Here is a 15795-nt window from a genome sequence, read left to right as displayed (position 1 = left end):
TTTTTATGCATCTTGCAATTGCCTTGCAGGCTCATTAAACGCCATCCAATAATAAAAGGAAGGAAAAATTTTCAATGAGATGACGTAGAAAATTTGTAATGAAAGAAGAAAAAAAATCATTCAGACATGATTGTTAAATGTTTTACCATTAAGCTTAATTCATTTTACTTAATTTAATGACCGGAGATATCTAAAATATTTTTTCGCAACGAGTCTATTAGGAGTGAAAAAAAAGCTCACGACCGTAAATCAATATTGACGAAAGACGTTTTTATGATGCTTATCAAAAGTAAATTTCATTTATCCGAAATTTTTTGCTTCTTATTATTTTGTTGCTGACGCTTAGGCGTCATTTAATCGTGACGACCATCAATGAATATGAATTTTTAGGTGTTGTTCTCTTTTTTCTACGTTGCATGAAGTGTGAGTAAGCTCCTTAATTCCAATTTTCGCCTCTAATCCTACACTCACCTTAAGAGGCTTTTCAAGCTTGATAGAAACGCTGCAGAAATTAAAGAATTGAATTTTAACGTTCAAAATATATTCAAATTGTAACGGTTTTTTAAAATTCAAACAAATTTTAAAATCCAGCATTTTATGACATAATTTAAGCTCGATCCATTCTAAGACACAGCTTTTCATTCCAAATCCATATTGAAATTCAAGTGAATAAAACATTAAAACGGCAACTCAAATTTCATCATTTTTTGTCGCTATGGATTTTCCGACGAAGATGTTTTATAAGCATTACATTTTCATTCATTGAAAAATGTTGATTCAAAATTGAGTATCTCCATCATCATTTGAGATGAGAGAACAGTCCTAAGTACCTAATTCATTTTTTTATGACATTCTGATTTGAACAAATGCCACAAATCTTTGATTACCTGTAGTTAATTCATTGTGGTTTTGAGTGCAATCCAATATTGAATGAAACTTACCATTGAACTTGTTTTTACATAATTGGATTGATATTTGACTATGAGCATTTACTTTGAGGTTGATGGCTTCAATAGATTGTGCATTGATAGAGTTTGGAGAACGTACCAATTGAATTAGTTGGATGGAAATTTAATAGAAAGTTCAATGCTTCAAAAGTCAACAATTCTTCGTATGAAAATTTCTAACTTAACCATTTTCATCATGTATTCTGTGGAAAAAGCTTTGATTCACAATTTCCTCGTGTCATAAAGAATCTTATTAAACATTTCATGGGAATCCTTAATGAACAAAAGAATGATTAAGTCTCAAGAAACAATTGAGAAACAATTTCGTTATAAAAGAATAAAGCTTTTTTTTGTGACATTAGACCTAAAATATTATTCTTCATTTGTTGACTATCATTATTCTTATGAATCTACGTCAATGCATCTTGGCAGAATTCTAAAATGTGAATATTGAATGAAAGCTTTTGTGCTCATTTGGATAATTTTTTGCTGCATTGTTTGAGTGCTTTTTCATTGTTCTAGTCACATTATATAGCCTCTGGCTTTGATCACTTAAAATTGAATTGTAATTCATGAAATACAGAAATAAAATAAAACGTTTTAAAAAACAAAACGGTGTGAATATAAAAAAATAGTCATGGGCGTATTTGGGGAAGGGGTTTGGATTTTAGGGATAAACCTCCTCCGCCATTTTGGAAAATATTCAATTTTCTAAGGTTTTTGGTAAAAACATCCTTAAATTCCTCAAACCATTTCTAGCCACGCTTTTGTTTCATACTTACTTACTTGGGAGTCGCCTGAAGCTGACTCGATCGCTGGCTTCCACTTGCCAATTTCCGATACCAAGTGCAATACTATCTCTTCTGATTCATGCCATCCAAAACTAAAGCTTCAACCAAGTTTAGAGCAACATTGAAATACATCATGATTTATAGATTAATTAAGACAGTGATAAACTTAATATTTTTTTCACTTCCATTCACCTTCGAAGCAATTTTACGTACGAGATTACGTCATGATGAGCTATATCATGAATGATAATTTATCTTCGTCTAAAAAAAAAATATTCTCTATTTCCATCATCCACACTGTCCTCCCCCATCCACATTGCATACATTCGTGACAAAACAACAACTACATTAGAGCCACATGCGAGACAGAAATAAGAAAGTTCTTTAAGACTTGTGTCTCCTAATGAAAAAGAAGCAAAAAAGTAAGGAACGCTTCCTTGCTCGAGGAAAATTACTTCCGCAAAATCTCGATATCATTTTTATATAGTCGTAAGCATATAGAACATGTATAAAGCTCAATTCACATTGCTGCACGAGTAAAAAGTTAAGAGATATCCATTGACTAGCACCTGTTGCATCCCCATAGTAATATTTCTCATACTCAATAATTTTCCAACCATAATGTTATGATAAAACACATTTCTCCGCTCCTTATTCTTACTTTTTTTTATGTGTGTACCCCTAAGTATATGTATATACATAACATAATGTAGCATGATGCTATTACTTTTTAAGGCAAACTGTTAAACAAAGAAAAAGTTAATAATTTAATTTATAATTCCCCGTACTTTTATAAATTGTATAATTTTTTTTCTCTGTTTTTTTATTATATTTTTAGATCATAGACATTAGAGACATACTGCGGGTGCCTAGCATAGAACAAATGAAGGACGTATATATTGTTCAGTGTTTAATGGAGACTGATTTATACAAATTGTTAAAAACACAAGTAAGTTTCTTAATTTTTTTTAAACTTTTGATGCTTCGCTAATTTTGAATAAAAATATTTTCTTTTCCTTACTGTCTTCTGGGATGAGTTTTAAAGCTCTTTTTATTTTTAAAGATATCTTATCATATAAAAGGGAAAAAAGTACATTATTGAGAGGAAATGAACCATTAGAAGAAAAAACATGAAATTTAATGTGCTCATTCAATTGTTAATGATAAATTTATTCCATAAAATTTTATTTTCATTTCCTTTCCATAAAATAATTAAATTGCGCTTAGATCATTTACAATTTTAATTGAATTTATTTTGGAGATATTCTAGGAATTTCGATCATACGAGTTAATTGATTTACGCATTATTTTTCGGATTATGTTGTATAATCGGACAAAAATATTTGTGTAATATTGTTGTCTGTTTTCCTCTATTTACCATAGTGGTGATGAGTTTTGTCATATTTAATGGTAAAAAGGAGTACTTTAAATTGGGTTTATTGCTTCAATATGCTTTAATACTTGATTGAGCCCTAAAATTTACATTTTTTCTTTAATTCACTTCAAATTATAATAAACGTTTCCTTCTTTGTACTGAAAATTGCGTCAAAATTTATAAAGTTTAAAATTTGAACTTATTTTTGAATTTCTGTTACTTTTTAAAACCTAAATTTTCGTTAATCATTTTGCATTGAATTTCAATTCTCAATAACTGCCAGAAAAAGCTTAAAGCTTTTAGCTTGCATATTAGGTATAAAATACAGCTTGAAGGCATTATTGTTCCAATTCACACCTAATTTGCCTCAAGTCGAGCAATGACATAATCAGCATAGAATAGAGTTTAACGACCTATAATTGACCAAATCACTTAAAAATTACATCCACCTACATACTGGTAGCGCGATTATTCTCAATTTTACACATGCGTTCCCCTGAGAATGCCTTAATTTCCAACATCAACAATTTAAACCCCTTAAAATATCGATCCCAAATATTTCAATAACCTTCTGGTATCAAGTCAATTTATATCCATCCATCATAAAAATTGATCCCAAATTCCTGTCTAATTGACATTTTAAATCATTCATACTTAATCCGAACGACATACTTACTTCCTAAAGACGACACCAGGGACACAATAATAAAAGGAACTCACTCCAGAACTCATTTAGATTTTCTAATTAAAACAAAACAAAAAAAGTTTATACTATGTACACAAATCGTGCCTTTCCAAATAAAAATTTATGTTCGGAAGCGATGAAAAATTGTAAACATTTGATAATGAAAAAATTCTTTTTCCCATCTGATTTCCATTAAGTAATTTCCCTTTTGTGAAATTGTGTTAAATTTACGGGAAATTATTGAAATTAATGCAGTGCTGTCCAAACTAAGAGCAGCAATACACTATTGTGTATTTGAAATTTGTTGGAAATATAATGAACCGTAGACACAAATTGTGGCTAGGTACGTTGCATTGATATACCCTGGGTCATGCAGTGTGCAGAGTTGGGAAAAAAGCAAAATGTCCATTGGGACAAAGCAGTCATCACGACACAATGAACCGTATACCATGTGCGGTTTCGGTCGAGGCTTGGCAGAGTTCCAATGTAAAAGCCACTCCACTGGAGTCGGGACTCCCAAAGTCCTGCCAACTCTGACATTGTTCTGGCATTGATACAAAAAAGTTAGTCCAACACTGATTTAAACTAATTCAAATGATATTCCAGAACGACCGTAAGGAACAACATAAATTTCCATACTTTGTGATCTAAAAGGGACTCCTGATTTTGAATGTTTAAATTTAAGCCAAAGGGAAAGCATAAAAAAAATGTTGAAAAAACTTCCTTACCGTGTCGTTACATCTGAAAAATAATTTTCCAGCAACGCACAATGTTTCAACAAATGATGATGATGACAAAAAATGATGTTTTTCTTTCTCGTTCTACCATAATGTTAAAGCACATCCAACAAAAGATTATTCAACATCCCCTCAAAACAAATTTATATGGATTCAGGATATATGCCTGTATGAAGTGAAGTAACTCAGCCTATTTTGACAGTTGCTTCTTTTTTGTCCATTATACTTTTTTTATTCTGTATGGAAAGAGATTTCTGGTGTGTAATGGTCATAGCTGTCATGCGAACCTTTCAGATATACAATCAAATAGAAGACCATAAATCTCAATTCTAAATGGACACTTAATCCATATGTATACACACGAACACGTTCAAAATATTTCACTAAGTATGATTGCTCATCTTTATGTTGGAATAGAATTTATTGTTATTTATGCTAGAACTTTGTCATAAGTTCTGGCAGACTGACTGTATTGATTTAAGGATTATTTAATGCTGTGAGGATTTTGCAAGTTGTGCAGGATGTGATGCTAGACGGTATTGGGGGGATTTGTATGAAATACTGCGGTACTTGCATGCAGTTAGTGGTGTTATTGCCTAGTTGCCCAGCATGATGCAAGTCCTTATGATATAATCGCATTATGTGATAATTAGGGATGTATTTTGTCTGTGTTGTGGCAGAAATCAAATGTACGTCATTGGATATTTTGATTAATTAGGATTCGACAGTTGCATGCACTTTTACGCATACTATTTGCAAGTATTCCATACAAATAGAGCTTCAAGTCGACTTCCAGATCTGCATACAAGTTGCGAACGCAAAGTAATACCTGCAAACAGGATGCGCATACTTTCATGCATCAGAGCTCGAAGTTGACTCAAACTTTAGATCGAGTCGACTTACTCACACGAAATCCAACATGAATTTGAGCTATGGCATGCGTCCAGCTTGAATAAACCAGACTTACATCCTTAAATCATTTAACGAACGAAAAATCCCACAGCCACAAAATGAATTCACAGAATATTTACAACTATTTTCTAGCTTTTTACACCATGGTTATTCCAAGAATCATTAAAATACATGACACATAATCCACCACTATGCAACATAATCCCTGCTATTTTAGTTGCCATATACTTTGACAATTTGGCTTCATCGTTTCCAATGGAACCGTTAAAAAAGAGAAAAAAGAAAAATCATCATTACATCCCCTATACATCATGTGAAACATTTTAATGTCAACAAATGTGGAAAAGGAAATATTTTTATTCATGCTTTCTGCAAATATTTATTCAAAATTTACTCTTAGACTCGATAAAAGTTATATCTAGCGTGAAAAATGCTCATTGTCATTTTTTTTTTTTTTTGTTTAACAGAGATTGAGTAACGATCACATCTGCTACTTCTTATATCAAATATTGCGCGGTCTCAAATACATACATTCAGCCAATGTTCTTCACAGGGACTTGAAGCCAAGTAATTTGTTGCTGAATACAACATGTGATTTAAAAATGTAAGTTTTAACATAGATTTTAGTAATTTTATGTGATTTATTTGATAAAATTTCCTTTTTTTATTTCCTTAATCTCATCACAACCTTCGCACAACAAAAAAATGTCCTTAAATTGCCTCATGACTTGTTTAATATTCATCACATCGTTTAGATGCGATTTTGGACTCGCAAGAGTAGCTGACCCGGAACATGATCATACTGGATTCTTAACGGAATATGTAGCAACGCGTTGGTATCGTGCACCGGAAATTATGTTGAATAGTAAAGGATATACAAAGTCCATTGATATTTGGTAAGTAAAAAATAACATATTTTATCAATTAAATTCTCATTTTCATTCAATTTGACACGTGCGCACACGTAACAGGTCTGTCGGTTGTATTCTCGCCGAAATGCTCAGCAATCGTCCAATATTTCCTGGTAAACATTATTTGGATCAATTGAATCACATATTAGGAGTACTTGGATCACCATCACAAGACGATTTAGATTGCATAGTGAATGAAAAAGCTCGTAGCTATCTTCAGTCATTACCATTCAAGCCGAAAGTACCGTGGAATAAACTCTTCCCGCAAGCTGATCAAAAGGCATTAGACTTGCTTGGCAAAATGTTAACATTTAATCCTTATAAAAGGATATCTGTCGAGGAAGCTCTTGCGCATCCATATTTAGAGCAATATTATGATCCAGCCGATGAGGTGAGGTTTTTTTCTTGCTGTGACTTGATAAAATAAAACAATTTTTTTGTTGACGCTTCATCGGGTGATTGATGTGATGTTTTTATATCACATTTTTTTGCATCCATTTTTGCTCGTCATTTCGAGATGATTACAAAAGTCGTTGAGTCATTTTTCTAGTGTAATACTTTTGTAAAATATTTCATTTTTTTAAACTAAATATAGAAATTTGTATCAATTTTATGAAACGTGTGAGCAAAAAGTCATTCGCTGATGAATTTTATTTGCAATTAGCATGAATAGCATTATGACAATTATTGGATTTGGGAATTGTATGCAAGTATTGTATACAATATTGCGTACAAGTATCGAGTATAAAAAATAGATACACTTACGTAACTTAACGTTTTACGTACGTAAAGCTCTTAAATTTTATCCTTGTATGGCAAACTTGCACGTAAAACTTGAACGTAATTTTACTTTACCTTAGTAAATTTGAACTTGTACCTAAAACTTTTACGTAAATTCATTTCAAATCCTTACAATCTAAATTTAACATAACATAGAATTTAATAAATTTAAATTGCAAATTTAATTCAATTTAAAATCATTCAATGTCAACAGCTCCTAGTCATTTCATTATGTCTTTCATATACATCATATATGCAAAAGTTTTCCTCAAAACTTTGTCAGCTCAATGAACTAAACATGTTAGTACATTCAGTAACATACAAAAATTCTTACATAAAGCTTGTCAGACAGTCAATGAACAGACATAAAAGTTTTGTATACATTTTCATTGAGAAAGTAATTTCACGTGATGAAACGTCATGAACAATTTACATAGAAAATTAACTAAATTCATTAATCATTATTAATTTTTTTGTTATTTATTTCAATGACTATAGCCTGTTGCTGAAGAGCCTTTCCGCATCGCAATGGAATTGGATGACTTACCAAAGGAAACGTTGAAACAGTTAATTTATGAAGAGACATTACGCTTTGCTGATTCTATACACGAGCCTGAAGCTTAAACATCTTATGATCTCACCAAATAAATATGAAAAAAACAAAAACGAATGGATATTTTAAAATTGAAATGGATAATACAATGAATGTTCATACATCATTTAAAAAAAAAGAAAAAATTTTCACATAATAATGAAAAATGAGTGGAGGGAAAAGAAGAAAAAAAAATAATAATAATAATAATTTTACAAATGGATGGCACTTTTTTATCATCATCAGTCTCTGGATGTACACAATTACGAATACATTCAAAAAATTAATTTTATTAATTAATAATTCATTTTTAAAAAAAGGCATAACATGATAATTGTAAAGAACACAAATTCATTCTTCTTTTTATTCATTAACGCGTGTTCAAAAAAAATATTTAAAAATTTTTAATTCTTGATGTTTGACAAAGAGATAACGATAATGTAAAAAAGTTTCAAAAAAAATGGAGTGGGGATAAAAATTGTTGATAACATTTTTAATCGTGATTTTGATTATCAGAACGCTAAACGTTCGCAAAAAAAATTAAGAAAAACATTTTATTGTAAAAATGCAGGGATTTGCGCTTCAAAAAAAAACTAGTGTTTTAATACTTTTAAAAGTCGATTAAGTCAAGGTTAAATGATGATAAACGAAAAAAAAGAGAGAAAAAAATTCATTTCATAAATAATCTAATTGTAGTTCTTTATGCATTTCAATTTTAATAATGTAATTAATTGTCGATGTTTGTTTATTGCATTAAAAAAGCAATTTTTCACTTCTATAAAAATGAGGAAGAATGAACATGGAAAAAAGAAACATTTTGAAGAAAATGACAGAAGAAAAATTTAGTTTTTACTGAAAAATACCTTTATGATAAAATGGGAGATACTATAAATTTCTATGGCATCCAGCTTACTATAAAATTTACATTGATTTTCAATTTAATTTTACGACTTGTTCTGTAGAAAATGTAAAGCTTTACATGAGCTCATAAAATTTTAAACTTTTTTCTTCGTTTGCTATGCGCCATTAAATCTTCCAATTGAACTCTTGCTTCTGAGAAAATTTAGGGCTTCTATATTGGATTATCCATTGTTTGTGAACATATGTTCATACTCACCACTATAATACCGAGGATAAAATGCAAATAAACTTGCATATAATGCGATACTCACCACTATAATACCGAGGATATAGCTTCTATGAGACACAACTTCATAATCTATGATGCAAACTACTGTATTGCCAAGTAAACATTCTTAATTATGCAAATATTTGCGTATATTGGGAATAATTTAACAAATTTATTGCAAAAGTAATAATGTGTTATTCTATGTGCTACAGACTGTGTCGCACGTGCATAATAATTTATGTAGGCAAAATCTTTCCGTTTCTTGTACTCGTTTCCTCGACATTTGTCATAGAAAATTCTACTCAAAATCTCTGGTAATTTCCCGTCATTTCCTCCCACGAAGACTAGAGACTTTATTGTTTTTTAAAGAAAAATGACATCAATTTGATTTACAACCGCTTTTCTTTAGTGCTAGAAAAGAATTTTTCCATCAAAGTGAACAATTGTAAACTTTTTTTTTTATCGTCCTTCTGACTGAATCCAGAAGTATTCAATTTTACATGCATCACTTATCAACAGAAAAAAAAAGATGAGAAAAAACATAGGAAAAAAGAGAAAGTTTTTAATTTAATAAATTGCTCGTCATGTCAAACTGCCATCCATTCCAACTGAATGTCCCATAGCATGAAACAGAAATCCTCAAACGACACCTTTATGTCTCACCTACCCTTCATCAAAACTCATTTAATACTTTTTTATATTCTCTGTATGGCATGGAAAAAATTGTGAGAAAAACTTCCTGTTGATTCCAATCAATTTAATTTATAGTGTCCAATATGTTATTAATTAATAATTTGAAACAATCATGGTATCAAAATAACGTGCCAGTATATAAATCAATGATGTTACCATCACAAATTTAATTTTTTTTATTTTCCTTCTTAATTCTACATACCATCAATAAAATTGTCATCAAAACATGCATAAAAAGTGAGGAAAAGGAAAAAGGAAAATTTATAATAAACATGAGAACAAGAGTTGTTTTTAATTAATTATAGTTAATGCTAAGATATATGAGGTAATAAGGACAAAAGTTTTTTGCTCTTATTACCTTATTTAAAGAGAATCAACACTTATTATCATTGCAGTTTAATAAGATATATTATAAAAATAGATAACGACAATGAGTGTAAATGGCTTTATGTAAATGATTGGCGTACAATAGACCCACCTTTATGCAGTATCAATAAATTAGTAGTTATTAACAATCCTTGAATTGTCAATGAATTCAAGGAATTTGTACTTTACGTAGAAGATTGATGTGTACGTTATACGTACGTAAAATGTAAGATTTCTGCAAAATACGTGCGTAAAAATTGTTACACTTACGTATAAATACGTACGTAATAATTCTTACGTTTACGTTTAAATACGTATTGAATAATACTTACGTTTACATACGTACGTAATAATTCTTACGTATACGTGTAAATACGTACGTAATAATCCTTACGTTTACGTTTAAATACGTACGTAATAATTCTAACGTATACGTGTAAATACGTACGTAATAATTCTAACGTATAGGTGTAAATACGTACGTAATAATCCTTACGTTTACGTTTAAATACGTACGTAATAATTCTAACGTTTTCTCATAAAAACGTAGGTAAATACATCAAATTTCTACATTTACGTAAATTAAAATAGACAAATTAAATTATTCAAATTCATTAAATCCGTTAAACAAATTTTCATCATCAAAACTCATCAAAAAAGTATTCAAAAATAGACTTCAACAAATAATTCTAATTAGATTTTCCGAAAACCTACTTAAATGCCATTACATTCATATGAAGCTATTTATGCTCATTGGGCAAACATAAAACAATTTCATGGTGATATGGATAAACGTAAAAAAATGAAATGAAAACAGTTATTAATAAAAAAAAAAAAATTATAAAAAAAACTTTAAAGAGAAATAAAAAAAAAAATATGAAAAAAATGCTAGATAATTTAAGAATTTAAAAAAATTTGGAATCAGTTCACTCAATTAGTGTGCTGAGGTTTTGGCAGCGACATCACATTGATTGTTACGTTAATTACTGAATAAAATAAAATATTATTAATAAAAAAAAGAATTTTTTTTTTGTTTGTATGCGCTTAATTAAAGTAAATATCATGATCAATACATGCAACGTCACATCCATTTCCTCAGTTACACAATTAATTGCTAGTAGATAACAAAAAAAAACACGTTGATAGAGAAACAAAAAAAGCATAAAACATATGTTGAAGTGAAATTTAATCATTTTTTTGATATGATGATTAATTAATCTATAAAAAAAGAAGAAAAAAAAATCAATTTAATTAAGCGATAAATGTTATTTCTTGCATTTTCATCAATAATACATTTTATTTCTCTGTCTACGTCGTAAGTTTATAATGTTCGCCACAAGAAATGTGCAAACAATGAAATTAGATATAAAATATACATTGCAAATAAAAAAAAAAGAAGTTAGTGAAATGAGAGATAAATGAGATAGAAACAAATAAAGTATTCAGAAAAAAAAAAGTTATTTCAAACTGTTATTCTTCTTGATAATTGAAATTAATTTTTAATCAGCTTATAGCCTACCTACTTCTTCTTCATAGCATTTAACTTATCTATGGTAATTTATCAACAACTTTATCGTGCATTTTACGGAATTTAATCCTGATTTGATCTTTGTTTTTCAAAACAAAGTTGGGTTCGACAGTTGCATGCAAGTGTTGCATACAAATACTAGAATTTGTATTGGACAATTGCATACAAGTGTCAGAAATTACAAGTAATTCTGGTATTTGTATATTTCAATTGCATGAAACTATTGCGTATAATTGTCAATTGCCATAAATTTCATGTAATTATAGGGTTCTGCAATTGAATGCAAGAATTGCATTCAAGTTCTTGAATTTACTAGCATTGTAAACTTATATTGCTTACAAGTATTGCATACAAGTACTTGCACTTAAAACTAATTCTACTACTTGTATGCAATACTTGCAAGCAATATGCTCATACTTGCATCCAATTACAGAACTCTATTTAATTTCCATAATTCAAAACCAGTTAAAAAGTATCAAATTGTTACTAGCCATAGTACTTACTATAATATGTAGTAAATCATCCATAAAAAGATGATCCATTACAGTTCAGATGATAAAATACCTAGATACATGGTCTGTCAGGCTACATATACTTATTGAAAGTATGTAACAAGCTTGTTATTTCCCGAAGCAATAAGAAAAAAGGCAGCATATTAAGATGTAAACTTTGTCGTTGATAATTTTCTAACGAAATCCAATTAAGTTAATGATACGTTAACTTTAAGGATGTGGTGTAAATTCTAGTGAAATATTTTGATTCTTGAGTTAGTTCGTTGCGGCATAAACTTGCGGTTTAAAGTTTAAACAAATAGTGTTTGATATTGATAGGTGATTGTGAAGTTTGAGGTTAATTATTGACGCTTTGAGAAGCAAATTCTTTAATTAATTTATTATATTATTCTTGGAAGGCTTACATTTGATATTGTATGAAGCATTTCTATGAAATTCAATTAATTAGGGAAATTTGATATTGTTTGATATATCGGTCACCAGGAGTGTATCCAGGGGTATGTTGGGATCAAACCTCATTTCTGTTCCACTACTTTTTGGAGCAGGTTCTTTATTTTACTTCAGTCTGATTGCATCCACTGCCAGAAATCATGCATATTTTCTGAATTTCTAGAAACAAATACCGAATTTCATGCAAGTATTGCATACAAGTTTGCATATGAATCGAGAACTTGTATGCAATTCTTGTATGATATATGCTCATATTGCCTAGCCTTGGTAATCAAATTAGGTCATTTTTTAAGCGACCAATTGATGAATCCTTCAAGATTTCAATAAATTTCATCTTAACCTAGTCTAAATTCTTCAGGACCTTCCATCATCTGTAAACAAGCAAATAAACCCCCCAAACACATGACAGACCATACACCCCAAAATCCATTAATATCTATAAACCTTGAAAGAACTTTACCTTTAACAAAATTTGATTTATATTACGGCTTGTGTGCTGAATTTTAAATAGCCTTACGTAAAGTTATTAACCATAAATTATTCAATTTATGATAATTAATTGGAAGTTTATTTTCCTTATTAGGCATTGAATTTCATTCAATTTTTTTTTCGAATGTGGGCGAAATGAGCTCTCAATCATCATAAGATTGAATGAATTTTGACGACTCGCAAATTTTATTCGTTAATTGGTAGGTTTTAAATAATTTTGATAATAGGGTAAAATGTAGGTAAGACAACTGCATGCGTATATTGTTCACAAGTATTGCATACAAGTTCTTGACTTTGCAAGTAATTTTTAGCACTTGCATGCAAAATTTGCAAAATGTATGCGAATACTTGCATGCAATTGTGGGATCCTAGACTGAACCTACATTAGTGAGCAGAGTTGTATCCAAAACCCAGGAATTCTTCATAGGAGTAGGTTGTTTGATCCAAAATTTAAGATTCCTACCAAAATTTATTATTTTAAACTAAACTTCCAAACAATTTGAAATTCTTGACTACTCTTTGTGATTTTAGTTAAGACTTTTGATATGCCTTAAAAGTAAAATAATTAGTTCCCAAATTTTCAGTTTTTGTGGATTTTTCCTTCAATATTACAAAATTCAATATTCCTGAGTAGATATGATCTTATTGAATCCTTGACTATGTATTGAAATATGAATTTTCAAATCTGCAATGTATAATGTCGGTAAGTCAGAGTTGACAGTACTCTAATATGAAGTCTGAATTCCCAAAGTCCTGCCAACTCTGGTTTAGTTATGAATATAAAAGTTCATGACAAATTTAACAAATATCATGTTTATGGCAATGAGGGGGTTGGGAAAATGCAAATATTTCATGCAAGTATTGCATACAAGTGTCGAACTCTAATAACTAAATAAGTGATTAACTAATTGCAGGATGTTTCACTCAGTTCTGTAATTTTATCTAAGTTAGATTTTGTATAATACAACCTTGATCAAAAGAATGCACCCCGTTTGGAGAAGCAAGTATTGCATACAAGTGCTACAATAGCTTACAAATTCAAGAACTTGCATGGAATGTTCTTGAATTTGTAAGCTATTGTAGCACTTGTATGCAATACTTGCATGGTTCCATGCAAAACTTGCATGGAATGTTCTTGAATTTGTAAGCTATTGTAGCACTTGTATGCAATACTTGCATGCAATTGTCGAACCCTATTATTGCTCCAATTGGATACAACTCTGTTCATATGAATGATATATCCATTAAATACTTTAAAGACGACAAAACAAAGAACAGTAAAGTTTCACACCCAGGGAATAAATCAAAAAATATCTTTTTTCTAACTTTTCCCTATATCATTTTAACTGACGCCATCTAATACTGTTAAGGAACTCTTTTTCTTTCTCATAATAAAAGTCAAGATAGAACAGAAAAAAGTTTCATTTGATAAGAGATACTGGTTCCAGAATCCGTTTAACATATAATTAACATAAATAAAAATATGAAGAAACAAGAAAATTTAACAAAAATTATAAACCCCAAAAATAGACATATTACAATACCTACTTATTATTATCTAATAAACATTAACAAATAATAATAGCATGTAGAAAATGAGGAGGAACAAGAAACAATATGAAGACAAATTTCTCTTTTTTTGAAATATATATCCGAAACATTGCTTTTGTCATGAAATATATTCATTAAAATTTATCACGTGCCATTATTAGAACCTAAAACGAGAAGAGAAAATGAAGAAAATTTTTGGGGATGGAAAAATACGAAAAAAACATTTAAACACAGCGTTACAGCCAATTTTTTATAAACTGCTTTTAAATTTATTAAGATCTAAGAGTCACCATCTTTTGATGATAGCTCAAGGGCGTTTGGTTTTCGTTAAAAAATTAATTTTTGGTTGTGTGACAGTTGTGCAACATTTAATGATCATAAAAGCCTTGACAATTTTGTAAAAATTTGTCCTTTCATTAGACAGACTTAAGTAAGGTTAAGCATTTAATTTATTGAATTTTCTATAATAACTCTAACAGGCAAAGAGCAAGCTCGTCGATTTTTAGGGTAGAATAGGGTTCAGAAATTGCATACAAGTCCTGCATGCAAGTGCTAAAATGTACCAGGGATCGACATTTGTATGCAATATGGTTACATTTGATGCAAGAATTACACACAAGTTATAGAATTTTTATTTAAATTCTGGTAATTGTATGCAATTCTTGCATAAAATCGACGCCTATACACATACTGTTTGCAAGTATTGCATGCAAGTGCTAGAATGACTTGTAAATCTAAATGTTTGCAATACTTGCAAACAATATGAGCAAACTTGCATACAACTGCCAAAACCTAATAAATTTTAGCACTTGCATGCAATATTTGTATAAAATCTATAAATATTGTTGGTTTCGAAAGTTGCATATTGTTTCCGTTTCCAAGAATTGTATACAACAGTTTGAATTTACATGAAATTCTTTCACTTGTATACAACACTTGCAAGCAAAAATACGCAAATTTGCATGCAATTGTTCTAGTAAATTATTTTACTTGGATGCAATACTTGCATACAATTTCCAAGCCTTAAATGACAGTCCTAGGTTTCGTCACTTGTATACAATATGCATACATAGAGTTTCTAGCACTTGTATTGAATATTTGTGTGATGTTTGCAAATATTGCATGCAATGAGCACATAACGACGAACCTTATAGAGTTGTGATCTCACATGTCACACACAGAGGTGTCACACTTGAGATTTCCCGTCAACATTTTAAAAACTCCTTCAATTAAATTGAATTATTTTTGTCATATTAATATGATCCATCTGTTGCACTTGTGTCACATCATCAAAAATTTAATTAGAATTTTAATGACTTTCGTCGTGAATTTTAACAATTAAACTTT

At 29.9% G+C, this 15795-nt stretch overlaps 1 protein-coding gene across 2 annotated transcripts in view; it reads left to right on the top strand.

The window, feature by feature from the left end:
* rl (Mitogen-activated protein kinase rl) overlaps nucleotides 1-10163 on the top strand; it is a 38208-nt gene extending 28045 nt beyond the window's left edge. For both annotated transcript variants that reach the window (XM_070649254.1, XM_070649255.1), the window contains exons 4-8: nucleotides 2577-2687; nucleotides 5915-6051; nucleotides 6203-6343; nucleotides 6419-6749; nucleotides 7637-10163. In XM_070649254.1, the coding sequence (XP_070505355.1) occupies nucleotides 2577-2687; nucleotides 5915-6051; nucleotides 6203-6343; nucleotides 6419-6749; nucleotides 7637-7762 (846 nt within the window). In that variant the 3' untranslated portion in view covers nucleotides 7763-10163. The remainder of the gene's footprint in view (nucleotides 1-2576; nucleotides 2688-5914; nucleotides 6052-6202; nucleotides 6344-6418; nucleotides 6750-7636) is intronic.
* Nucleotides 10164-15795: the final 5632 nt, after the last annotated feature.

The sequence above is a fragment of the Chironomus tepperi genome, unplaced genomic scaffold, assembly GCF_022539635.2.
Source record: "Chironomus tepperi strain 1889 unplaced genomic scaffold, CSIRO-AGI_Ctep_v1 contig_422, whole genome shotgun sequence".
Lineage (NCBI taxonomy): Eukaryota > Metazoa > Arthropoda > Insecta > Diptera > Chironomidae > Chironomus > Chironomus tepperi.
This window is presented reverse-complemented; position numbering and strand designations above follow the sequence as displayed.